This window comes from Aquarana catesbeiana, linkage group LG07 (genome assembly GCF_042186555.1).
Source record: "Aquarana catesbeiana isolate 2022-GZ linkage group LG07, ASM4218655v1, whole genome shotgun sequence".
Lineage (NCBI taxonomy): Eukaryota > Metazoa > Chordata > Amphibia > Anura > Ranidae > Aquarana > Aquarana catesbeiana.
This window is the reverse complement of record NC_133330.1, coordinates 288,930,475-288,956,144: the sequence shown is the minus strand read 5'-3', so window position 1 is coordinate 288,956,144 and position 25,670 is coordinate 288,930,475. Positions and strand designations below refer to the sequence as shown.

Below are 25,670 nucleotides of genomic sequence, written 5' to 3'. Positions count from 1 at the left end.
ACCCTTGCAACAAGGAGAGGTCAGCAATGGCAGCCTACATATTTCTCTTAGGCCATGTTTACTTTGAATGAAATGTATAATCCTGTTTACATTTTTTCTTTATATTTTTACAGTTTTCTTTATTATTTATTTCATCAGGTTAACTATAAATTTTGAAAAATGAAAAATCCCACTTGCAGACACCAGACCTTTGTCAAGTGAGCTAGTCTATCTATATACCCGCTGAAACGGGGAAGAAATTTGAGTGTTATAAATCAGTAATATTGACTATAAATGAATATTTCTGATGCAGTGAATTGCAGAGGCAGCATTGAAGGGGGCTCAACATGTCTCCAAGGCCACAATTTTGGCCTCTAAGTTCTAGGAGGGCAGAGCAAATCACAAAGTTATTGTCAAGAGCTGGAATAAAGCACCAGAACAGCTCTCAGCCTTGTAAGGGTATAATAATTTCAAAAGGAGGGAAGAAACACAGAAATAGGTCAGTTCCACTTCTGTCTTTATAATGGCTTAATAAAAACGACATTTGTTTCTTCTTCTCACTTTAGAACACTTTGTCACGGCTCATTTTGACTGCAATGTTAAATTGACACTTGATCTCATTAATGGTTTCTCCAGCGGTGAAAATCTATGGCAGATGGCCAAACTGCCTTATGTAAACAGCGTAGCTCTCTAATTGACTTCATAACGCTAATATATCTGAGTTAAGAGACATCAGATTTTTTTTTTTTTAATTGCCGTTTATAATTAATTATCGCCTGTATTTTCACCTGTTAATTGAATTTAAGTGTATATGTTATCTTTACTTAATAAAGGATAAGTGCACTTTAAAAGTGTGTTTAGCAATTTTTGCCTCTTCCCTGACCTAACTTAACCCATCCTCTCCCTCCACAGATGCGCGCTTACCTAATGTAGATCCAATGACCGCCATTCTGCTGTTTGTTTATATTCAGTGGTGAAAATCTTTACTGTACTGGTCCCACCTGCACACAAGTGTCCAATAGACTTCTATAGGGTTGAGTCCCAGAGACTGTGCAGACCCGGTCAAAACAGTGAAGTTTTTCACTACCGGATATAAGCAAACAGAGAAGCCACGCTCTTTGGATTGAGTTAAGAACTGATCTGTGGAGAAGAGAGGATTAGGTTAGGTCAGGGAAAGGCCAAAAAGGAGACTAAGTGCACGTATCCATTACCCACTTGTGTACCACCCTTGAATTACCTCTTCATTACCAGGCTCATTTTTAGTTTTCATTGCTGTGATGGTTTGACTAACAATTACTTGGTCATGTAACACTGTACCTAAATTATTTTTATACAATTTTTGGGGGGACAGATAGAACTTTCTTTTGGTGGTATTTAATAACAACTGGATCTTTGGATTATTTTACTATACAAAGTGAAAAAAAAAAATTAAAACGTTTCCTTACTCTGTGTTAAAATAAAAATGCCAGGGCAGTATGAAGACCCCCAAAATGACCCCATTGAATTTGATTGAAGGTGATTGAATTTTTTTGCTACTTTTTTGGCACACTATGAAACGCGCTGGTATTGAGGGGGTTAAAACATGAAGCTTGATAATGATGCACTAGATACAGAGAGTACAGGTCTTACACAGAGGCAGATGGAGGTGAGTTAGTGTACAGGTCACATTTACATTAATGGGATGGAGATGAAGGGGTTAATTTGCAGAGGTGCAGAATAAGGGAGCTAAAGGGTTCATATATGTAGCACCCTCTAATGTGCTATCAGGTTAGTACAGGTACATTTATTTGTATGACCCATTGTAAGTGTGAGTCTGGAATCTGAGTCAGGGTTTACTGCAGGTCAGGCTGGATGACTCACAGATACAGGTCTCTAGTGCCTCCCCCTTGTTCTGGAAGTTTGGATAAACTTCTAGACGTTAGTAGGCAGAGGCCACGAGGGTTAATCTGCATACTTAGGGGAACTTGGCCAATCCCCAGGCAGAGGGCCTGGCAGGGTGGCCGAGCCAGCCCTTAAATATGGATGAGTCATGCCAGCAGGGGAGTCAGTTGGAAGATGGAGTGCTAAGGAGACTGTCTGTGGCCTAAGGGGGGACCCCCAAGTCTGGGGAAGGGCTTACCCTCCGGGCTGGAGCTCGGGCTGGCTTGGGAGGATCCTAACAGCAGGGTGGTTTGAAAGGAATCTTGTCTAAGGAGCAACAGGGAGCAAAGGGGACAGTGTGAGTACATCAGCACACCCAGGGATTCACAAGAGGAGAGACTGCCACATGTAGCAAGTGTAGCAGTGCCCCCCGTGGGGTCGCTACGTGTTCTAGTTCCACACGTCACCCTGCTTGGCCAGGCATTCACTTCAGACACACTTTGCCAGTCAATGAACAGTCCTTTAGCTTGTTTTTGTTGTATTTTTTAGGGGATTAAACTTGAATGGGGAAAAGGGACATGGGATGCCCAAATAATGAATCTTGCTTGTTTCAACAACGATGATTAAATCTACATTGGCGGTCTCTAAAGCTCCACACTCCTCCAGCACACAGCTTGAGATCCCTTTGCTTTCTCTACTGCGCAATTCTGGATTCCTGTCATAGTCAGCACATGGTTAGGCCTCACTCTGAATAAGTCTCAACCATTCACTAATAGCTATTTGCTGGCAGGGGTCTGCAGTCCCCTTTGGTGTAGCAACCAATAGTGATGAAAAAGGACAGTTGTGCTAACTGAAACTTGGTGGACTACTGATCCCAGAAGTCTGATGCAAATCCTGCCAACCCTCCTGGCTGCAGCAACTTGACTTCAACGACACCACAGTCTCTCCCTCTGGCTTCACATACATTCCTGGCATATCCCTCCCAGAGCTTCTCATTCTGCTTCTCACTCACCGACCCCGGAATGGATCCCTCCAGAATGATGTTCCCGGCAGTGCTGTCTTCCTCCTGAACCTGTTTCAGGACACCTCTCAATGACCCTGTAGAGAGAGGCTCCGTCCCAGCTCCCGAGCACCAGGCCCGAGGTCACCCCCCCCCCCAGAAAGGGGGCTCCCTCAAGGGCCACCACAGCCTAACACTTTATCATTCAGTTCTTCCACCCGACACCTCCTCCCACAGCAGGCTGACTATGAGTATATATAGGAGGCCTGCCTCCTGCCAATCCTAGTTGGGGAATGGTCAGGGCTCCCAGATACACTCCATGCCACTCCAATCCTCTGCGCTGCCTCTTTTCCAGAATCCTCTAGAAACAGAGGAGGCGCCAGAGAGAAGTACATATCAATCACCTGCTGCTACACTCAAAACCACTCCCAGTCCCCAGATCAAAACAAACAGGCCTAGCTCACAGCTAGGCCTGCCTACATTTACCTGCACTGGCTGTAACAAAAAAAAAACACACTACTCTAGCAACCTACCTACCTACACTCACCCCCACCAGATGAGGAAAAAAATAGAAAAATTACTCCTGGGCCCAGGATCAATGGCATCCCGTGAATTAGTTGGATGGGGAAAGGGAAACAACTTGGACAGGGCTATAATACAAATTACGTACAAAAATAAATATATTTATTTTTGACAAGTATATACACTGTACATCACCAATAAACAAACCTAGCTACAGGTCCCTGCAGCTAAACACATACAACATTTTTGAGCCAGAGCATTTCTCCCTCAGGAAAAATACTCTGCTCACAGAATTCTTGTCCTCTGTAACAATGGGGATGGACAGCCATCCCATCCCTGAAAGAAAACACAAATTATAACATTCTACACTTACATTCTACCTATACACTGTACAAATCTCCACTGAAAGGGGGTTATGATCCTTCCAGCAGAGAAAATCAGCAACACAACATATATATTTCTGCTTGTTTTGCTCTGTCAGAAGGGAACTACTAACCTAAAAACAGAACAACCACAACAAAATATATTACGACTTGTGAACAGTCCTTCTTTCGCTCTTAGGAGGGGCCCCTCCTCAGACAAACAGGCTCTGAAAGAGGTGGGCCGGAACAGTACACCCAAAGTGTCCATGACTAGACAGTCCCTCTATCAGGCACAGTGGGTGTCAGGCATAGTTTGTTCCTGCAAAAGACAGAAAGGAAGACACACACAACTCTGCCACTTCCTTGCAGTCTATGTGGCTACTTCTATGGTGGCTGTACAGCACAACAGTCCTCCTCACACATAGAAGCAGGGATCCGGCAATCTCCTTCTTCCATCCCCTTCCTCTCTGATAGAGACCGAATGGCTCCTGGTAGGCCGACCCGCCTTTACAACCAGGCATATACTGACCATTGGGACTACAGGGAGTTTCCCGGTGGGCCAATGGCTCAGTGGGCCGGTTTTAGGGTGCCATTTGGCATGTCAGTCCCAGGTCCCGGGCACCTTCATTCTGGGACAATACAGTGTCCCGGAATGAAACTAACACAGCCAGCCACCCTACCAGCTACATTGCACTAACTGGCTGCTAGGAACGCCTACCGCCAGGCGTCAAGCAACCAAAGACATCACAAACACAGTGAAGCCCCGGCATTCATAGCGGAGGAGGCCTAGTGCTAAACTCCACCCACCTCCTCCTCAATCTCCTCCGGTCTCCGGTCTGCGGCATGCTTAGCCTCAGAGGGAAGGACTCGATGGTGTAATCGGGGAGATCGGGGAGACACCTGGCACTGTCACCACAGGACTCTGTTGTTCCTCCGGCCGGGAGATAGTCTGTTAACTTCTCCTCCCTGCCCGACTGAGGAACCTGAGAGAGAGGTACTATCAGGCTCATCACGGAGGATTTGGGGGTCAAGGCATTGGGAGGCAGCTGGTTACAGAGTTCTCTGGTCAAGACGCTCAGAAAGTGAGTCCCCCCCACCTAGTCATATACCCCCTCACCTGGTCATATACCCCCCACCTGGTCATATACCCCCTCACCTGGTCATATACCCCCTCACCTGGTCATATACCCCCCACCTAATAAAATACCCGCTCATCTAGTCATATACCCCTCCACCTGGTCATACACTCCCTCACCTGGTCATATACCCCCCATACCTAATAATATACCCCCTCACCTGGTCATATACCCCCACCTGGCCATATACCCCCCACCTGGCCATATACCCTCCACCTGGCCATATACCCTCCACCTGGCCATATACCCTCCACCTGGCCATATACCCCCTCACCTGGTCATATACCCCCCCCACCTGATCATATACACCCTCACCTGGTCATATACCCCCTCACCTGGTCATATACCCCCTCATTTGGTCATATACCGCCCACCTGGTCATATACCCCCTCACCTGGTCATATTTCCCTCCCACCTAATCATTTACCCCCTCATCTCTGGTCATATACCCCCCACCTGGGCCCCCAAAAAGCTCCGTATTACCAATGACCATTATTAGCCCCGAGTCCCCAAGCCTGAGGTTGGTCGGGAACTCTGGGCTATTGGCCGCCTGTTTTTGTGCGTGTTTGCAAAATTAAAGTGGGCCGGTCTGGATGAAGTACAGGGCCAAATTTTTGTCCCAGTCCAGCCCTGTTTACAACCAGGACTCGATCCCTGTAGATGGCACTCCCCAATTTCCATTCCTCACAAATGTCCACAAACCGGGCCCAGGCTTCACTTTCTGGCGCACGCAGGGAAATGGGGTCGTGCAGAAAATCCCAGATAAGGCCATCCTCCCACTCTCAGTTCTCCACAATGTCCATTATCTAGGAGGGGACATATGGGTAGTCCAGACCCCATTCCAGAGCAACCCTTCTCTGTATCTCCCTCTGGAAGCGAGAGAACCTTAGTTCTGTCCTCCTCTATGCTGCCGACTGCTGGGACAGGAAATGGGGTGGGGGGCAGAGATAAGCCTCTCTAGGGCTGTGAGGAAAAGCACAGGATCTGACAGAGGGGTTCAGTCCTTCTGTTGACAGCTGAGGCTAGGCAGGGCAGTGACAAGGGTATTTCAGGAGAGGTGCGAGGGCCACATAAAATGGCCTGGAGGGCCGGAATCGACCCGTGGGCCTTGTGTTTGACACATGTGACCTAGAATGTCAGATATTCTACACTTTATGTCCTGGAATGAATGATTATAAATCTTATTTATAGATAATTTTAACAATAAAATAAAGAACACCAAAAATGTGCAAATAGAATAAAAAATACTTTTATGCGATCATTACAACTTGCATGGCTAGAGTAGGGAGTCAGAGCCAAGAGCTCCGGAAGAGCAGATTTTGCTGCTGGAGGGTTCTACAGTTCTAAAAAGCCAGTAAGTCATTTATTCCACTAAAATTCAGCAAAAATAGAGTTATTCCTGTTGAGAGAACCTAAAACTAATCTCGAGGCAAACAGCTAAATATGCAGTTGAATTATATACACATATCTTGAGCTGCTTTACCTGCTAATAGATTTGTAATTCTGTCAAGCCTGTTCTGAAATGTATGTAGCCTGCCAAACATCACAACCAGGTTGGTGACCTGACTTATTTCTGAGCTATACAGCTTGGTCACCTCCCTGTAACAAGCCTGTGATTAGACATGCATGCAGCCGAGCCTGATTGACTCAGAGTACTGCATCCTCTGCTCTCACTCTGATTTTCAGTTCCTGACTCTAGCTACATTTAAAAATACATTAAAGTGTTACTAAACCCACAACAGTTAAATCAGTCTGTATATGCAGTAAAGCATGCTTGTTATACTCAATGTGGAACCTAGGGGTTAATCCTCGGCTTTGTGTAAAAAGGCCGTTTGATCCCGTCTTCTCTGATCCTCCCCCTCTTTTACTGTCCCAAATCCTTTTGCTTTTGTTTTATATCTGCCTGAAGTTCCAGTTGAAAGCACAAAAATTGAAATGCCAGCTGAAGCCACACACTGGGAGCACGTACTTTGAGGTGACAATGCTACTGATCATTGTAAGGCAAGGGGCAAGCATTGTCGCACTGAAAAGGAAGTGACAGCAATAACATTTTAAACAGTTGCTAAAGAAAAAGAAAAACATTACACTATCAGGGTTACAGGATGTATCACCAGCAAATTGCAATATATACATTTGTAGCTTTGGGTTTACAAAAAAACTTTAACCCTTAGTAGGAAGCCTCTTTGTTAGTGCTGATGATCAAGTTTCTCCGTCTTGCCCATTGGGTACACATTTTCTAAATGACAAATACAATTCTCTGTCCCCCCTTCTCTACCCAAACAGAGATAAAGTATAAAGATAGCTCCCAGAGTTGGAATCCTTCCCATCTCACCTGCTGATTGTAGACTCAGCCCTGTGTCCAACTTGTTGTGCGGCTTGTTGCTGATGAACAGATAGCAGAGGACACAAACTGTGATGATAAATGCCAACAGGACCACAGCAGCTATGGATAAGCCCACCAGTGCTCCCACGCTGCGGAGACAAAAAGCACACAATGCGTGACTAGCAGTCTAATAAATAAACTGATTTCCATTATAAATAGCCAAATCTAAAACTACTAAAATGAATAGTCACTAGGTATTAGTGTATACCATCAATATCCATACTACATGTTTAAAAACTGTATAAAACCAAAAAAATGTGTATTATTGTACCAAATAAACACTTTTAATAATGTGCTATCAAAAAATCTTTAAGTCTTCATAAATGTCCATAATGAATAATTCAATTTTAGGGCCAACAGTGATCTATGCAAAACTAGATCCCAGAATTAATATACAAGCGCATATACAGTAGACTCATTCACTCTTTGGATTTAAAAGTCTGGTGAGTCTTATGAGGATAGAGTGGAACCACTGAAGAGCATCATTTGGAGAGCACTTGTTTTGCATAAGATGTGTGGAGCACATTTAAGAGTTTTGCATAAATCACTGTTTTCACTATAACTGGATTATTGATTATGGACGTTTTTGAACACGTAAAGCTTTTTTGATGGCACATTATTTAACATGTTTATTTTGGTACAATAATACACGTTTTCTTTCGTTTTATAAGTTTTACAATTATGTAGTATGGATATTGATGGTATACACTGATACCTAGCGCTCATTTTGGTAGTTCTATGTTTAATATCCTAGTGTGTCTATCACAGGATATTCAGAAGAGCAGCAGGGGTATTATAAGTGTATAGGGTGGAATCTGTGGCGTGGTGATTTGAATACAGTTACCCTACGTTCACATCTTTGTGGTCAATGCAGTTTTCAGGCGTGTTTTGTGTCTTAAAACACGCAATTGTGGTGCATTTTTGCATGCAGTTTTCATGTGTTTTGCTTTTTTTTTTCCTCTTTAACAAACTGTGAATAGCAGGTTATTATGGAGCGGACAACAACCACATCCTTAACAACCGATAAATCATCAGCTGTTAGCAGGCTTCCCCAAGGGCAAGGGCCTCTTCCCCACAACCACTAGGGTTGTGGGGATCTGCAGGTGGGCGAGGCGCTTTTCGGAATTTAGAAGCCTCCTTACACAAGGGGGCCCCCAGATCCCACCCACCCCCTTATGTGAATGAGAATGGTGTATATAGTACACCTACTAATTCACCAAAAAAAAAAAAAAATAGTGTAGTGTAAAAAATGACAGTTTTTGACAATTCCTTTATTAAAACCAAAAACAATGTCCACGGTTTAAATCCATTGTCAATCACGACGCCCGCCGCCACTGCCGACCCGAAAAAATAAATTAAAATAAAAACCGGTCCATTCCTGCCAAAGGCTCCCGCCACCTGACAGTCATCAGTGACTGGTCGAGATTCGAACTATGTATGGGCAGGCTGCATGTACCAAGTTGATCGATCAATCAACTTGGGTACAACAAGCCTGCCGGATATACTTGCAATTATCGCTAGCAGCTGCTATAGCCACTAGCAATATTCACTGTCTTCTCCTGGTGGGGACTGCTTCCCCCGCCCCCACCCTGCCTTAATACAATGTCTCGGCAGGAGGGATTCCCCTGTCAGCACTGTCTGTGTTGATGGGGGAATCGTGCAAATTTCTATCCTGCAACCCTTGGTGCCTTATCGCCTGATTTAGTGGGTTGTTTCATGTAGATAGTGTTATCACTATTCGTCATCAGTCATTTCAGGCTGAGTGCAGAGGAGGCTTCAGGAGTCTAATAAGTCCCCTGACAGATAAGCCAGACAGATAAGTAATTCCTAATATGTCACTAAAATCAGTACTAAACAGGAGCAGTATTGCAGATTATGATACAGATTTACAGTTAAGTTACAGCTTGATTCGCTGCTCTGATGTAGCTGACCCCTTCAATTTTTATTGTATTTTTATTCAATGAAAATCTGTCTCAACTTCAGTGATACTTCTTTTGCAGACCTGTGCAAAATGCCCAAGGTTTGAGGTGCACATGTAGGCAGGTGCAATCTGCTGTCTCCACTGCAGGTGGCGCTCAAATGCAGTGGGAGAGGAAGTCATGGGGAACAGGGTTCCTCTATGATTTTCTGAGTCACTGGGACAGTGATCTGAGTGGATGCTGGCTGCCCAGTTGACTCTGGTGGCCCTCTTCGGTGTGGCTGAGTCTATCTAGGGCCCTGGCCCCCGGGTTTGGTATGTTTCATGCGTGGGTAGAGTAGGGAAAGGTACCCCATCTGTGAGGGAGAGTACTAACGATAGGGAAAGGTTCCTGTTGAGGAGGGAAAACCACATCTTTTTAGATACTTTCCTGATTGGGCACGAAACGGTCCAGCTGCATTCTGTCCCCTCTCAGGAGACGCTGTTGGTTTGGCTGGAACCTACTTCTTTATGTTATTGGAACCGTGAGTGTACCCGATTGGGTAGCTGTCCCGCTGGGTTTGTTGTAAACTTTTGTTATATTACTTCAATACAAGTTTTCCATTGAACCTGACTGTGTGAATTATTGCCTACACACAGGTCACAAATATGCAGAAAAACTGTGGCACAGACATTGGGAGGCAGCCTGCTTTGTGTCTAATTAGGTTGCTAATGTGCTTGATAAATGTTCCCGAAAATGTACATTAATACCCACCTAGTGGTATTCTCGATGACAGAAAATATGCAATTAAAATAAAAGAACAATCTATTAGGGAGAGCAACATCATGTCTTATCTGTCATGTCTGTAAATGTGCTCATCTGTGACCTCAAGCAGAACTATCCATCAGAGTCTTAAATGAGAATTAATAAACCATTAAATTATATAACTCTAGTCTCCAGCATCCACCAAAAATTGAAATATACCTTTTGGTTGGTAGACCCTTAAAAGCAACTCTAAATATATCATATAAAACCCTTGATGTAAAGAAGATAATTAATACTCAACTTTTTCGTTGCCTGCCCCTATCGATCTTTGTTGTTGATGAGAATCAGCCACCCAAAGAATCTTTAAAATCTGACACTTCCAGTAGTGTCAGATTCTTGATCCTCTGCTGCAAGTTATAGCCCTTCCTACATTATCCAAAACTAAAACAAACATATTGACTGGAGTTGCTTTTTAAATGTTAATGAAGGCTTTTCATGCAGTAATATTTCAATAAGTAAATCGAGGTGAAAATATTAAGAAGTACAGTATAATGTGTAAATAGAAAAAAAAAACGTTTTATTGTAACACTCACCCCTGGAGGGGCCGTTGAGAATATGCCCATGGTCACCCTTGCTAGTATGGATAGTATGGAAGCTGCCTGCAACAGACACAGTTCCATGCACATCGACAATACAGGCTCAGTCTGCCCTGGGTTGCCTTGAAGTTTCTTCAGGGCTGCCTTGGCAAAATTCCTATAAATTTCCCACAAATTGTATTCAAGCTGATGTGTGAATGAAGCCTGCCTTTTAGTTACAAAAAGCCACAGGTTTTCATTGGGCACCATTACAACCTTCTATCTGCTGATATCCTAACATCCAATAGCATCATCAGTTGATAATGAAGATGTCAGTTGCCTTGGTGAGTGTCCGATTAATAAAAGTCAGCAGCTACACTTTTTGTAGCTGCTGACTTTTATATGGATGGAACTCCGCTTTAAGTCATCATCATGTGCGATTATGCGTGTGTGCCAGGCCCAAGCAGAAGCAAGCAGCCAATAAAATATAGTGCTCAGTATGGATTAAATAGATATGCTTAGCCTTAGATATCATAAATAAAGTGTAACAAAGTGATTTGTGCAACAGCAGGTACTACTTGCACATATCACTTTATTACACTTTATTTATGATATCTTTGGCTAAACATATTTATTTCATCCATATTGTTTGAGCATTATATTTGATTGGCTGCTTGCTTCACTTCTGCTTGGCAATGGTACACATGCACATGATGATGATGATCAAGATCGTGATGACTTAAGTACTAGTACCTGCTCGGCTGCAGTGCTAATCCTTGCAGTTGCTGCTGCCTGGGGGTTCATCCAATTTTTTCTCTCTAGTCACTCTCGTCTCTTCTCCAGCCTCCAGGTTCCCCTCCAGAGTCCTCACCAGTCCTCATGTCACGGTCACGTCACATACTCGGGAGACCCCGCTCCGGGGAGAAGATGATGCAGCTGCGCAGAGGAGGGTAGGTGAAGCATTAGGCTCCGCCTCCACCAGTTACCCTACCCTACATAGGCCCAGTCTGTCTGGCCTATCATTGGCTGTCATGGGGGTGCCTGTCGCTACCCTCCCCACTGCCAGTGCCAGGCCAAGTAACCACTTGCAATGCTAGGTGAAGTGCCGCGCTCCAGCAGGCCGGCCGCGGCGCCAGGGGCTAGATTAGTGCGGGAGGAGAGGACAGGTGGGACTTTTTGTTTGTGTGGGGTGGCTTTTTTGCCACCCCCCCTCCCACCCGCATGGTGCCCATGGTACTTGCCATGGCTGCCATACCTTGGATACACCACTGCCATTATTCTTGGTGAAACCCTGACCAGACAAAAAAAGCAAACCATTGTTCCACTGAGTACAGTGAAGCCAAAAAACTAACTTTTTCCTAGCTTTTTGTCAGGGCGCTACATTATCTTAAGCAAATCAATACTTATTTAAACTAACTCTTTGAAATCAAAACTTGCAATCAATGAGCCGTGACTGTGTTTTGAAGAGATATTTAAAGAGCCAACCAAATGCTATAATATAATGGAAAACTTTCCATTGTGCCTTTTCCTGAAATCTAAGGGTCATTCTCTACTTTCAAATACTATAGGTTCTTTAGTCCCATATATGTGTTTTTGGATCATGTGTAGAAATCAGACAATGCGGGAAAGAGACTCACTTTCACACATTGTTCCTAATCTATTTCTTGGGGCCCCAGGTCAAGACTAGGGATGAGCCGAACACCCCCCGGTTCGGTTTGCAGCAGAACATGCGAACAGGCAAAAAATTTGTGCAAATATGCGAACACCATTAAAGTCTATCAGACGCGAATGGGAAAAATCAAAAGTACTCATTTTAAAGGCTTATATTCAAGTTAATGCTTAAAGTGAAACAATAAAAATGAAATATTCCTTTAAATATCGTGCCTGGTGTGGGTCCCCCCCCAGTCCATTACCAGGCCCTTTGAATATTAAGGTGAACCCCGCGCCAAAAATACACAAAAAAATGTTGTGGATGTCCCCCCTAAAATCCATACTAGGCCCTTCGGGTCTGGTATGGATATTGAGGGAAACCCTGCACCAACTTAAAAAAAAATTGTGTAGGGGTCCCCCAGGCCTTATATACTATGGACAGCAGTATATGTACTATATGGCCTGCCCTATATACTCTGCAGAAAAATTGGGCCTTAGGTGTTGGTGCCAGAACACTGTAACCCCTCACAGTTACTCTTGTTGGGCGCAGGAACGGGCCCTGCTGTGAAAATTTATATCAAAAATTGTAATTACATGGCCCTGTTAAACAGGGGCATAAAAATTGGGCCTTTTGGCTTTGGTGGCGCCAGAACACTGTACCCCTCACAGTTACTCATGTTGGGCGCAGGAACGGGCCATGCTGTGTAATATGATATCAAAAATTGTAGTTACATGCCCCTATTAAACAGGGGCAGAAATATTGTGTCTTGGGTGGTGGTGGCGCCCTAAACTAAAAATATTGTTGGAAGATAGCATCATCAAGATTGAGGAGGAATGGGATAGTCAGCATAGGCATTCTTCAAGGGATCCCACATCCATAGCAAATTCAATCAGTTACATCAGCATCAGGCGCTTGATAGCTGCTGATCCAAGACCGATTCATTTTTATGAATGTGAGCCTATCAACGGAGTCTGTGGACAGGCGCACACTTTGATCCGTTACAAACCCTCCAGCAGCACTGAATGTGCGTTCAGAAAACATGCAGGATGCAGGACAGGCCAGTAGCTCAATTGCATATTGAGCAAGTTCTGGCCAGTGGTCCATCCTGAAGACCCAGTAACCCAGTGGATGGTCTGTTGGAAAGGTCTCCAAGTCTGCTCTTGCCCCTAGATATTCCTGCACCATGTAATGCAGACACTAGCAATGGTTGCTTGAACTGATCAGACCTTGGTGCTGAGCACTGAAAAATTGTTTAACGGCATCGCTCAGCCAGCCACCTTCCCCACCGCACTTCCTCTAACCAGTGCTGTGTCTTGGCCTAGGCCAACAAGGCCCAGGCCTAGGGTGGCACTGTGCGGGGGGCCGCCCCCCCCGAAAATGGCAGCGGCTCCCTCTTCCCGCACAGCAGGGCCACCATCTGGGGAGTACAGCTTAGCAGTGCGGGTGCGGAGGGGGCTAGAAAGTAGTTAAAGTAAGAACTGTCAAGCCGCCCCTCCGTAAAGCTGTAAATCTGTCTCTGATTGGCCCTCTGCTGTGGCCAATCATGGGGAGGAAAACAGCGATCAGGAAGCTGGGCGGCGGCACAGCGAAACCAATTAGAGCCGCTCTCTCTCTCTTCTCCCTTCGGCTGACAGAAAGGGGAGGGGGGGCGAGCGGGGGGAGTTCTCTGGCAAATGGATCAGCAGCGCTGTGACAGGGAGAGGAGAGATGCGGGCTGTCTGTGTATCTCCCCCGCTCGCCCCCCCTCCCCTTTCTGTCAGCTGAAGGGAGAAGAGGAGAGAGAGCGGCTCTAATTGGTTTCACCATGCCGCCGCCCAGCTTCCTGACCGCTGTTTTCCTCCCCATGATTGGCCACAGCAGAGGGCCAATCAGAAGACTCTGGGGGGCATCATGGGAAAATAGTCCCTGAAGAATGGCGGCCCTGTGTGTCAACAGACATGCTACAGCCCCCAGCATGCATGCACTCTGCTGAGGGGGGGGGTGTTAGAGGAGAAAAAGAGGGAGCCACGCTGTACCCGCACCACCAGAGAGCCACGCTGTACCCGCACCACCAGAGACACGCTGTACCCGCACCACCAGAGAGCCACGCTGTACCCGCACCACCAGAGAGCCACGCTGTACCGGCACCACCAGAGAGCCACGCTGTACCGGCACCACCAGAGACACGCTGTACCCGCACCACCAGAGCCACGCTGTACCCGCACCACCAGAGAGCCACGCTGTACCTGCACCACCAGAGAGCCACGCTGTACCCGCACCACCAGAGCCACGCTGTACCCGCACCACCAGAGGGCCACGCTGTACCCGCACCACCAGAGACACGCTTTACCCGCACCACCAGAGAGCCACGCTGTACCCGCACCACCAGAGACACGCTGTACCCGCACCACCAGAGAGCCACGCTGTACCCGCACCACCAGAGACACGCTGTACCCGCACCACCAGAGAGCCATGCTGTACCCGCACCACCAGAGACACGCTGTACCCATGCCACCAGAGAGCCACGAGGTACCCACACCACCAGAGAGCCACGCTGTACCCGCACCACCAGAGAGCCACGCTGTACCCGCACCACCAGAGAGAGCCACGCTGTACCCGCACCACCAGAGAGAGCCACGCTGTACCCGCACCACCAGAGAGCCACGCTGTACCCGCACCACCAGAGAGCCACGCTGTACCCGCACCACCAGAGACACGCTGTACCCGCACCACCAGAGAGCCATGCTGTACCCGCACCACCAGAGACACGCTGTACCCATGCCACCAGAGAGCCACGAGGTACCCACACCACCAGAGAGCCATGCTGTACCCGCACCACCAGAGAGCCACGCTGTACCCGCACCACCAGAGAGCCACGCTGTACCCGCACCACCAGAGAGCCACGCTGTACCCGCACCACCAGAGAGCCACGCTGTACCCGCACCACCAGAGAGCCACTCTGTACCCACACCACCAGAGAGCCACGCTGTACCCACACCACCAGAGAGGGAGCCACACTGTTCCCGCACCACCAAAGAGAGAGCCACGCTGTACCCGCACCACCAGAGGGGGAGAAAGATAAAGCCACTGCCAGGGTACAGACATGCTACACTACTGACCAGAGTCCGCCTGGGCAACCCAGAGTGAGCGAACGTCCAGCTGGAGGGATCACTGTTGCGGTTTCATTGGGTCTGGTAAGAGAGCCTGTTGGCCATTATCCATTACTGTTCCCAGGGACTGAGCCATTAGGAAGTGCCTAACCTGATATCCTCTAGGCCTTGTTGACCGCCACAATGAGCTCCAACGCTGGGCCTCCAGTCCAAAAATTAAGGGGGGGGACACAATTTTTACAGCTCCAGGTGACACCAAACCTAGTGACGCCACTGTCCCGGAGCCCACAACAAGTTCCGGCACTGAGCTTCGGTAACTGGCAGCCAGAGTGCGCTAGCGTGGGCACCCAGGAAATCTGCCACCTGGGGTCCCACAAGCGGCGATCGGCTTCCGTAGCAGCCGCCACCTCTCTCCCCACTGTCAGCCACACACACTCCTCGGCTCCTCCTCCTTCTCGGCTCCAATGTTCTAGTGTACACAGCCAGGAGGAGAAGGAGCCACAGAGGAGGGACACGACTTCAGTGCAAGAGCCGCGCTGCCGGTCTGAGGTCTGTGTATAGTTTACAGTGGAGGGGGACAGGGGGGTAAGGGGATATGTGCTGGGTGCTTTGGGAGGGGAGAGGATATGTGCTAGTGAGGGGGGTCTGATCCTCCCCTCCCAAAGCAACTAGCACATATCCCCTTACCCCCCAAATGAAAAGATGCCGCATGCCTCTCTGTCCTCTTCCCGCGGCGTCCCTCTGTCCTCCTCCAATGAAGATGACAGGGCGGATCTTTAAAAGAAAGGGGTGTGGCCTTGACAGGAAGGGGTGGGGCATATTTAAATTAGGGGGTGCGCAAGCTCAGTCAGGCCTAGGGCAGCAGGATAGGCTAATTGCCAGCTCCCAACTCTCTCCACAGTTACTCAGCTGTTGATGATCCTGCTAATCAGTCCTGCCTACTTAAGCCGTACAGTCCAGAGGATCTCTGCCTTCGCCTTGGTCACATCACAAGAAACTATCTCCTGCATTACTGTTTAAAGACTGGCTTTGCTGACATCCCTTCTGGCTCCAGATCCTGCTTGCTGTTCCGCTACTTTGATCCCTGACTTCTGGCTTGCCTGACTATTATTAAACAAGTGTGATTTAATTGTACTTCTATCTCGGTCTGATTTCATGGTTTCTGACAGTTTCACCCTCTGCTCCCTCTGCGAAGGCAGGATGAGTTCTGCAACTTTACCCTTGTAACGTGGATCAAGAAGGGTTGTCAGCCAGTAATGATCCCTCTCCTTGATACCACAAATCTTAGGGGCCTTTCGCAGGCTTTGCAGAATCAGGGAGGCCATGCAGCGTAAGTTTGCAGAGGCATTCGATTCTGAGTCCTCTGGGTCACTAAGGATCACATTATACGTACCTACCTCCTCCCAGCCAAGTACAACTCCTTGGGTTTCTGGGGACTGAAACCCATCCCCTGAAGACTGCTGCTGAGTGTTGTCCTCTACATCCATGCTGACACAATCCTCCTCCTCGTCCTCTTCTTCTTGTGTGTTTAGCGGGTCCGGAGGAATGATATCTGGATAAAGGGGGCCTTGAGAGGAAAGGAAGTCCTCTTCTTCCTCCCGCTGTTCTGCCTCAAGTGCCCTGTCCATGAATCCACGAAGCATGTGCTCCAGCAGGAAGACTAGAAGGACAGTGTCACTGATGCATGCATTGTCGCTGCTCACCATCCTTGTGGCCTCCTCAAATAGTGACAGGACAGTGCATGAATCCTTGATCAGTAGCCACTGGTATGGCGAAAAAAAGCCAAGTTCCCCTAACCCTGTCCTGGTGCCATACTTGCACAGGTACTCATTGATGGCCCTCTGCTGTGTGTGCAGCCGCTGCAGCATTGCCAACGTTGAGTTCCACCTGGTGGGCATGTCACAAATGAGGCGGTTGGTGGGCAGGTTGCATTCCTTTTTGAATGTCAGCCAGCCAAGCACTGGCATTGTATGACCAGCGGAAATGACCACAGACTTTTCTGGCCAGGAGATCTTGTAAGCCTGGGTACCTGGTCAAAAAACGCTGCACCACCAAATTCAGGACGTGTGCCAAACATGGAACGTGGTTCAAGTGACCCTGTCGGAGGGCGGAAAGAAGGTTGGTGCCATTGTCGCATACAACCATTCCTGGCGGAAGCTGGCATGGCGTCAATCACCTCTGAGCCTGCCCCTGCAGAGCTGACAGAATCTCTGCCTCAGTGTGGCTCCTTTCCCCTAGGCAGACCAACTCAAGCACTGCATGGCATCTTTTAGGCTGACTGCTTGCGTAGCCCCTTGAACGCTTACGGAGCACTGCTGGTTCAGAGGACAAATCTGCAGAAGAGCCCATTTGAGGAAGAAGAAGAGGAGGAGGTGGAGGAGAGAGCTGTGGCAGAATCACCACTAGCATTTTGGAGGCGTGGTGGCGGAACAAGCTCCAACAACACTGAACCCTGTCCTACATCCTTCCCAGCTGCCAGCAGAGTTACCCAGTGCACCGTGAAGGAAAGGTAACGTCCCTGCCCATGCCTGCTGGACCATGAGTCAGCGGTAATATGAATATTACTGCTGACTGCCCTGTCCAACAAGGCCAAAACATTGCCTTCCACATGCCGGTAGAGAGCCAGAATGGACTTCTGTGAAAAGAAATGTCATTTTGGAACCTGCCACTGAGGTACAGCACATTCCACAAATTCATGAAAGAGTCTACCAGCTGAAAAGGCAGCAGTTGCAGTGCTGGCAATTTGGCCAAGCTAGCATTTAGACGCTGAGCATGTGGATGGCTGGGACCAAATTTATTTTTACGGTTCAGCTACTGGGGTAGGCAAATTTGTTTGTTAAAATCAATTGGTGGTATACTGCTAGCAGATTGGCTGCAAGTACTTGGGACGCCTATTGCTATACCTTCATTCTTCTCAATGCAGGTTTTTGAGAGGACTGGAAGTATAGTAGGGTTGGAGTTCCCAGATGAGAAGCAAGGAGAAGTCTGCCTTTTTCTATGATGTGGGTCTTTCAAGTGCTATTGCCAACGGACTGCATGGCAGGTTGTCATATGTCTGGTCAAGCATGTGGTGCCCAAGCAGCTGCTGTTCTGGCCATGCTTGATCCGCTTCGGACATGTGTTGCAAACAGCAATGGTGCAATCTGCTCCACACATGTCGAAAAAGGCCCACACCAAGAAACTTTTAAAAGTCAGCGGGGAGTCAGCAGCGTCCTGCACCTGCAAAGCTCTGCGGTGTGATGTAATAGGGTGGCTGCCCTTAAGCTGCCCCCTAGAGGACATCCTGCCTCATTGGAGTTGTACCTCCTCCTTCTCCTCCTGTCTTCTCTCAGGCACCCAAGTACAGTCAGTGACCTCATCATCCCCTCCCTCCTCGTCACTGGAGCAAACTTGGCAGTATGCTGCAGCTGGGGGAACATGACTGCCTGTTTCTAGTGCTTCTGTGGCACCCCCTCTCTCTAGGCTCAGGTTACTCCCTTCCTCAACCTGAGAACCAACATTGGAGCCTTCAATCCGCTGCGCATCCTCCAGCAGCATATAACCGACACTGTGGTCGAATAATTCTGGGCACTCCTCTGTGCATGATTGTGGGGCTACGGAAGCAGTGACTGTGGACAAGGAGCCAGTGGAATAGGCCGCTTTGGCAGCTGCATTGGAAGGCAAACTACTCTGAGCCTGGGTGACAGAGGATGAGGAGGATGGGGACGGTTTCTTTAGCCACTCCACCAACTCTTCTGCATGTTGTGGCTCAATAACACGGCCAGCAGCAGAAAAAAAGGACAAGCGTGCCCCACAGCCACCTGCAGAGAATGCACCATGTCCGTGACCACCACTGTTGACTGTAGACACAGAGGCTGCTTTCCCTCTTTTAGTGGCCTGTGAGCGTCTGCCTCTCCTTTGTGGCCTTCCGGACATGATGTATTTTTTGTTTTGCCACACCACACTACACTGTATTAGATACTTTCTACACCGCCTGAAGTGTATTAGAAACTATACACCACCGAATGCACTGTATATATAGGCTACAGTGAATGCAGAGTATATACATACTAGACTGTGTATATATATATTATACACCGCCTGAAATGTATTAGAAACAGTACAACACCGAATGCACTGTAGATATAGGCTACACTGGATGCAGGATATATATATATATATATATATATATATATATATATATATATATATATATATATATATATATATCTCAATTAAAGTGGAGTCGCACCCAAAAATAGAACTCCTGCCTTTAAGTGAAGATGACCCCCTGATAAGCCACATTTGGCGTGTCATTTTTTTGGGGGGGTGGGTGGATACCCTCTTTTTAGGGGCATCCAGCTCCCACTTCCTCCCGGGGCTCCACGGAGCTGGAAGGAAGTTCAGCTCTCCCCCCTCCCTCCGTGCAATCTTTGGCCAATCAAAGATTGTCAGGTGCATGCTTTGGCCAATCATCATACAACAATGCACTGCGATCTCGGAGAGCATTATGGGGAGTTCATATTTTCCTGCGAACGCCCCATATGTTCAGTTTGTTTTAGAACCTTACCTTCTCTCCACAGCACACAGGCATCGAGTCAAGTAAAGAGCAAAGATGGGGGGTATGTTGTGTGCTACTGAACTGTAGTATTTTTTGTGATATGGCTCTGTGTTGTGGCACATGAAGCTGTTCAATGTGACAAAGGGGGTTGTTCTGTGTTACAAATACGAAAAAGTCCTTGCTGGATGAGATTCTCTTTCCAAGCAAGTATAGATGGTAGGGTTGGGTTAAAAAGATTTTGGGAGCTACCAAGATTGATCACTTAAATAATATATTACCTGCAATATTTTCAGTTGCTGGCACTGTTCACATTCCCATATAGCTAAATAAATCTAATAAACCAATGTGCTGTGCTATACCAAGTAAATCCTGTAAACCAAGTGCAAAGTTACAGTGTTCAGGATACTATTCCATGTAAACAAAGAGTGCTAATTAAATCAACATGTGCAATGAATTGTGCTGTCCATAAGGTGCACTAAAGTGCTCAATATTGTCCAACAACGAATGTTCTTGAATTATTTTAGTTGAAGTAAATCCATGTGAAAAGTGCTCCAAACTTATCCGAAGTGTCACCACTCTCGTGGTCCCCACCTAAGTAATTATCCTCACCTCAGGGCACGTGACCGCACAGTTAAGTTTGGTCAGAAACACTGATGAACCAAAAAAAACTACTCACACATCGAAGGTGCTTGTAGCGCACCAGACTGTATCCAGGAGATCTGTATATAATCCAATTGAGACTGTGTGTCCGTTCGTTTGCCCACAACTGCTCGTCTCAGCGAAGCTGACAATGCCTACACCATCCAGTTTCCTCCCCAACGTGTGTCGACACAGGGATCACGTGTCTTCCTCAGGGGGATTGCTATTGGATGATTAGTTAGGGCAAAATAAATAGTGTATCGGTTGCCATTTTTATGTGGTCCAGATTCACGGTCATTTTTGTGTAGTCCATATCCATGGAGTCTGTTTGTAGTCCATTCTATCGCAACATTAACTAAACACAGCGTGCCCACTGCTTTGCAGAATTACTATTTAATAATGTGTGGGCTAATAATATATTAATGTAAGGACAGTGTAGTAAACAGACATTTGTCTCCTTGGATCATAAACCGAACATATAAATACTTAACCATAATCGTGATTTTATACACAAAGAATTTCTGTCAACAACCAATATATTACAACCTAGATGTTATATGTAAAAAAACTTACATATGTGGGTGGGTTATATATCCAATATGACAATGAATCACAATATATCCATTGACTGGTTAGATATTTTGATGTTTTATTTTGTATTATTTGTAACATTATAGGAACTATCTAATATATTAATCTATTATATATTTTATATTTGATTTTATATTTGATTTATTACATTATCGCTTAACATGTCGCTCATCATAACAAATGACCAACTCATAAAATATCATTTAACATAAATAATTATTATTATATGGGGGAGAAACAGTGTCAAGATCATTATAACCACAAAACCTAATATTCATTCCCCACATAACTACATTACAGTAAAAAAATAATTAAAATATTACAATTTTTTTTAATGTATTGTTAAATCGGATCCTCTAAATACACCAAAGGTGGACTGGGTATTCATGGACAACCAGAACTTCTCCCTCTACCTATACCCCTGTAAGGATTATGTCATGTATATAAGATTGAATGGTGACCCCTGTTGACCATCATTAATATATACGTACACCTATATATCTATCACTCATCGAATACTATCAGATTAAATATATTCCCTATATATAAGATTAAAGGATGACCCTTGTTGACCACCATTAATATTTATACACCTATATAACCATCACTCAACAATTTCTCTCTCTCTCTCTCTCTCTCTCTCTCTCTCTCTCTCTCTCTCTCTCTATATATATTATATATATATATATATATATATATATATATATATATATATATATATATATATATATATATATATATATATGGTGTTGGTTGCATTTAACCTCCTTGGCTTTAAATGTATTCTATTCTATGTAGTATAACAAATATACGGAATGCAACTATTTATCGGTTGCTAAGTAAACACTGTCGATCAAATTCCTTATTTAATCCCCCCTGGCACCAGAAAACCCATTTGATGTATCCATCAAGATTCCCTTTTACTAATTTCCCTTATATAATTAGTCCCTCTCCAGTGATGTTTTGGGCCCTCTACACCCCAAAATTGCAGCCCTTACGGGTTTTTATTATGTTTATCTCTGAAATGTATTGACAAAAAGTGTTTGTCAAACCCATTCTTAATGTTTCTCACACGTTCCTCCATTCTATCTTAGAGGATAGATGGTAGGGTGTGAGGATGAAAAGGTGTGAAGGAATAGCCACTATTTCATTTTGCTCCTTAAAACCTGTCTTTATTATGACCATACTCCCACTGCACAACAGTGCTCATTTGCATATAGTCATTATGTCATTTCCTGGGTGCCTAACGATGTTCGAGGTAAAGAGGGACCCTAGAAATGCCAATCCCTGACAGAACATACAAAGTCCATACACTGTTCTTGGACAGAATGGGAATGCTACAGAGACCTAATCTTACATGAAGACACTCCAGCATAGGATTTGGGATACTCAGCTTTCCCAGGGTTCCTTAAGAAGGCCGGATATCAAAAAATTCTGCGCGGCCAAACAAAGGATAAACATAAGCAGCTAACACGACCAATGGAATATGGGTATGTAACAACAGGCAAAACAAAATGTGTAGCACTAGACTTTCAACAAAAACAAAAATGTCCAACTGATGATTCCAGGTATCACAAAAAGCTCAAACAATCCTCCATAGATATGAAGCTTGTGGATAAACAGATACTATTCCGGTAACTTCGTGCAAAGAGTGTATCGTATGTGTGACATCAAAGGTGATCACAGAGGGGAAGCACCACCACCAACATTAGGAAGGCTTACCAGATGGCGTTGACCCAAAAGAGCATACGCCCAGCTGGGTCAAATCAGGCTTGGGTGGTGTGTGTGTGTGGTGATGATTGTTCCAGAAAGATGATGGAAATGAAAATTCGGAGGCCGACCAGTACCTTAGTAGGTCCCTCAGGGTGATGATGAAGAGCAGTTAACCATGAAATGGGATGAGAAGGAGAGAGACCACATAGTGTAATTCCGTATAAAATATACCAAATTTATTTTAAAAAGGGTACACTCACATGAAATACTAAAATCAGCGCTGTAAAAAGAATGGCGGCAGTGGGGTCCTTCCCGACGCGTTTTGTCCTCTTAGACATCGTCTGGGGGGTCCCCCCACTGCAGCCAGTAAAATATATATAGGCAGTGTGTCCCTATGGAGGGGAGGCTGCCAAAAACGTACATAATTGACACTTCCTGTTAACAGGCAAGATGGCCGCTCGGCATGTGTTCCACGCCTCTCTGTAGGGCCAAATGCCGGTCCCGGAAGTGAAACCACTGGGGTTAATCCAACCCCATGGAAAACTGCATTGTAAAACTATAATAAAAAGTGCCATCATGGATAGGTGGTGGATTCATAACAGGGTGGAGGTGTTAAGAAACAAGAATGTGATATGAATCAAACGACGGGGGTGCGAGTACGCACCATACTCCGTCATTGCCTGTGCGGGTTCCTTAAGAAGGCCCAATGAGAAATTTTAAGCAGGTGATGCCAGCTTTAATTTTATATGTAAGGACTGCTTTAAACTTAGGACCCTAGCGCTGCAAAAGCTCATCCATTCACCATTTTGTTACTTTTGCTGTAAGCACGTTTGCTTTTAAGTATATAAATAACAAAGTGATGGCTGTCTGCTATGTTCCCTGTCTTTCCTTGCTACAAGAAAGCTTAACAGCAGTACAAACAAATCTATAGTGTTACTGATGTCACATCCCTTCCTGGAAACTGGGACAGCCAAGATGCATTTTACAGACCGGTAATAGAAAGGAAGATCAGGGAACTCTCTATATTATGCTTTTGTTTGTTGTGTGGTGGTGATTCTTGTAGTTCTTGCAAAAAAACTTGCCAACACTAATGCCCTGTACACATGGTCGGACATTGATCGGACATTCCGACAACAAAATCCATGGATTTTTTCTGACGGATGTTGGCTCAAACTTGTCTTGCATACACATGGTCACACAAAGTTGGCGGAAAATCTGATCGTTCTGAACGCGGTGACATAAAACACGTACGTCAGGACTATAAACGGGGCAGTAGCCAATAGCTTTTGTCTCTTAATTTATTCTGAGCATGCGTGGCACTTTGTGCGTTGGATTTGTATACACACGATCGGAATTTCCGACAACGGATTTTGTTGTCGGAAAATGTTATAGCAAGCTCTCAAACTTTGTGTGTCGGAAATTCCGATGGAAAATGTGTGATGGAGCCCACACACGGTCGGAATTTCCGACAACAAAGTCCTATCACACATTTTCCATTGGAAAATCCGACCGTGTGTACAGGGCATAAGTGTTGGTGAGTGAGCTATCATCCCAGACATGACTCCATGTCCCATGGGAAGAGGAAAAGAAAAAAATGTTTAGGATGATTGCTCACTCACACATGTTAGCACTTAGCACTTAGTACTGCTCCTCAGTTTTCTCATTGGGGTGCAATGTCCTCCCCCCCACAACTCCCGAGCCAGACACCTGGCAGCGGTATCCATTTGAGGGTGTTATCTTAGATTGTTATATAAGCTGATTTATTTTACAATGGTTATCTGCTCCTAAAGAAGTGGGATTGTTGTTATGAAACGCGTTGAGCTAAAAGATGTACCCATCATTCATTATGTTCTGTTAAAAAGAGTGGAATTTGTATATGTATCATTATATGAATATTATGTTGATTGTATGCTGATAGACAGTAGTGTTTCCAAATCAGCCTACTGTTTTTTATCCATGTAAAAGATTTTCATCTAGAGCTTAATAATGCTTTTTATGTATATGGTACCTCATTTAAAGTCCCATGAAAAATGTTTCTGGTTCTTTGTATATGTTATTATTCTTAGTGGGCTGTCAGGAATTAAAAGCATTCTGACTTTTTCATAAATGTGTGCACATTTTGATATCAGGGACTATTCAGACTGTGGTTATGTAGAAGCAGGTAAAATACTTAAGGGCATAATGATAACCATAGTAGCACACAATGCTACTATAGGGTGCCAGAAGACCCAGAGGGGCCACCTCTACTTCAAGTCTGTAACCACCACCCACAAGGATTCTTGGCTCCTCTGCCCTGCTACTACCTCATCCTCAGGAAACATTTTACTAAATTGGTACCATTTTCTCCTCTCCTCTCTTATGAGCAAATACTGATACCTTTCCCTCCAGTGCTAGGACATGTGTATGGGCCTGCACTCTGAACCCTACACCCTGAATGATTGCTTATGCTGTCAATCAAAAGCAAGAGTCTACAAATGACACTAGAAGGCAAAGCTACCAGTCAAAAAAAGCTAATTCCCCAATGGTGAGGCTGGCAGTAATAAATGTTAGCGATTTCTCCAAAGTTTCCCAACCTAACGCTTACTTTATAAGGTGTGTTTAGTGCATCAAAAGACAGGGTGTGAAGCCCCCTTGCCGCCTTTCTTCTCCACCTGACACCAATGCCCCTCAAATGATATAAGAAGTCCCTACTAATACACCTGCTCAATGGAGCAGAAGTTTGTTGTATTCCATTATGCTAGAAATAGACCTCTGCCCCCTCAATTGGTCCCTGGATAGGTAAGGTTGGTGAAATTAGAACTATGGAAAACTTGATGGCGGATGTGAACTATACTGAAGAGTGGTTCCGCAAAATATAGTCCTATTGATTAGTTTTCCAAACCTCAACAGAGTACAATACCCTCCTGAGTACGATGTAAGGGTATAATCCCATTCTATATTTTTTTCCTTCTCTTCTCTTTTTCGTTG

At 45.6% G+C, this 25,670-nt stretch overlaps 1 protein-coding gene across 1 annotated transcript in view; it reads right to left on the bottom strand.

The window, feature by feature from the left end:
• Positions 1-25,670, bottom strand: part of SHISAL2A (shisa like 2A) — a 227,433-nt gene that overhangs the window by 182,347 nt on the left and 19,416 nt on the right. Inside the window, exon 2 of the mRNA XM_073593501.1 lies at positions 7,192-7,331. Coding sequence (XP_073449602.1) covers positions 7,192-7,331 — 140 coding nt within the window. The remainder of the gene's footprint in view (positions 1-7,191; positions 7,332-25,670) is intronic.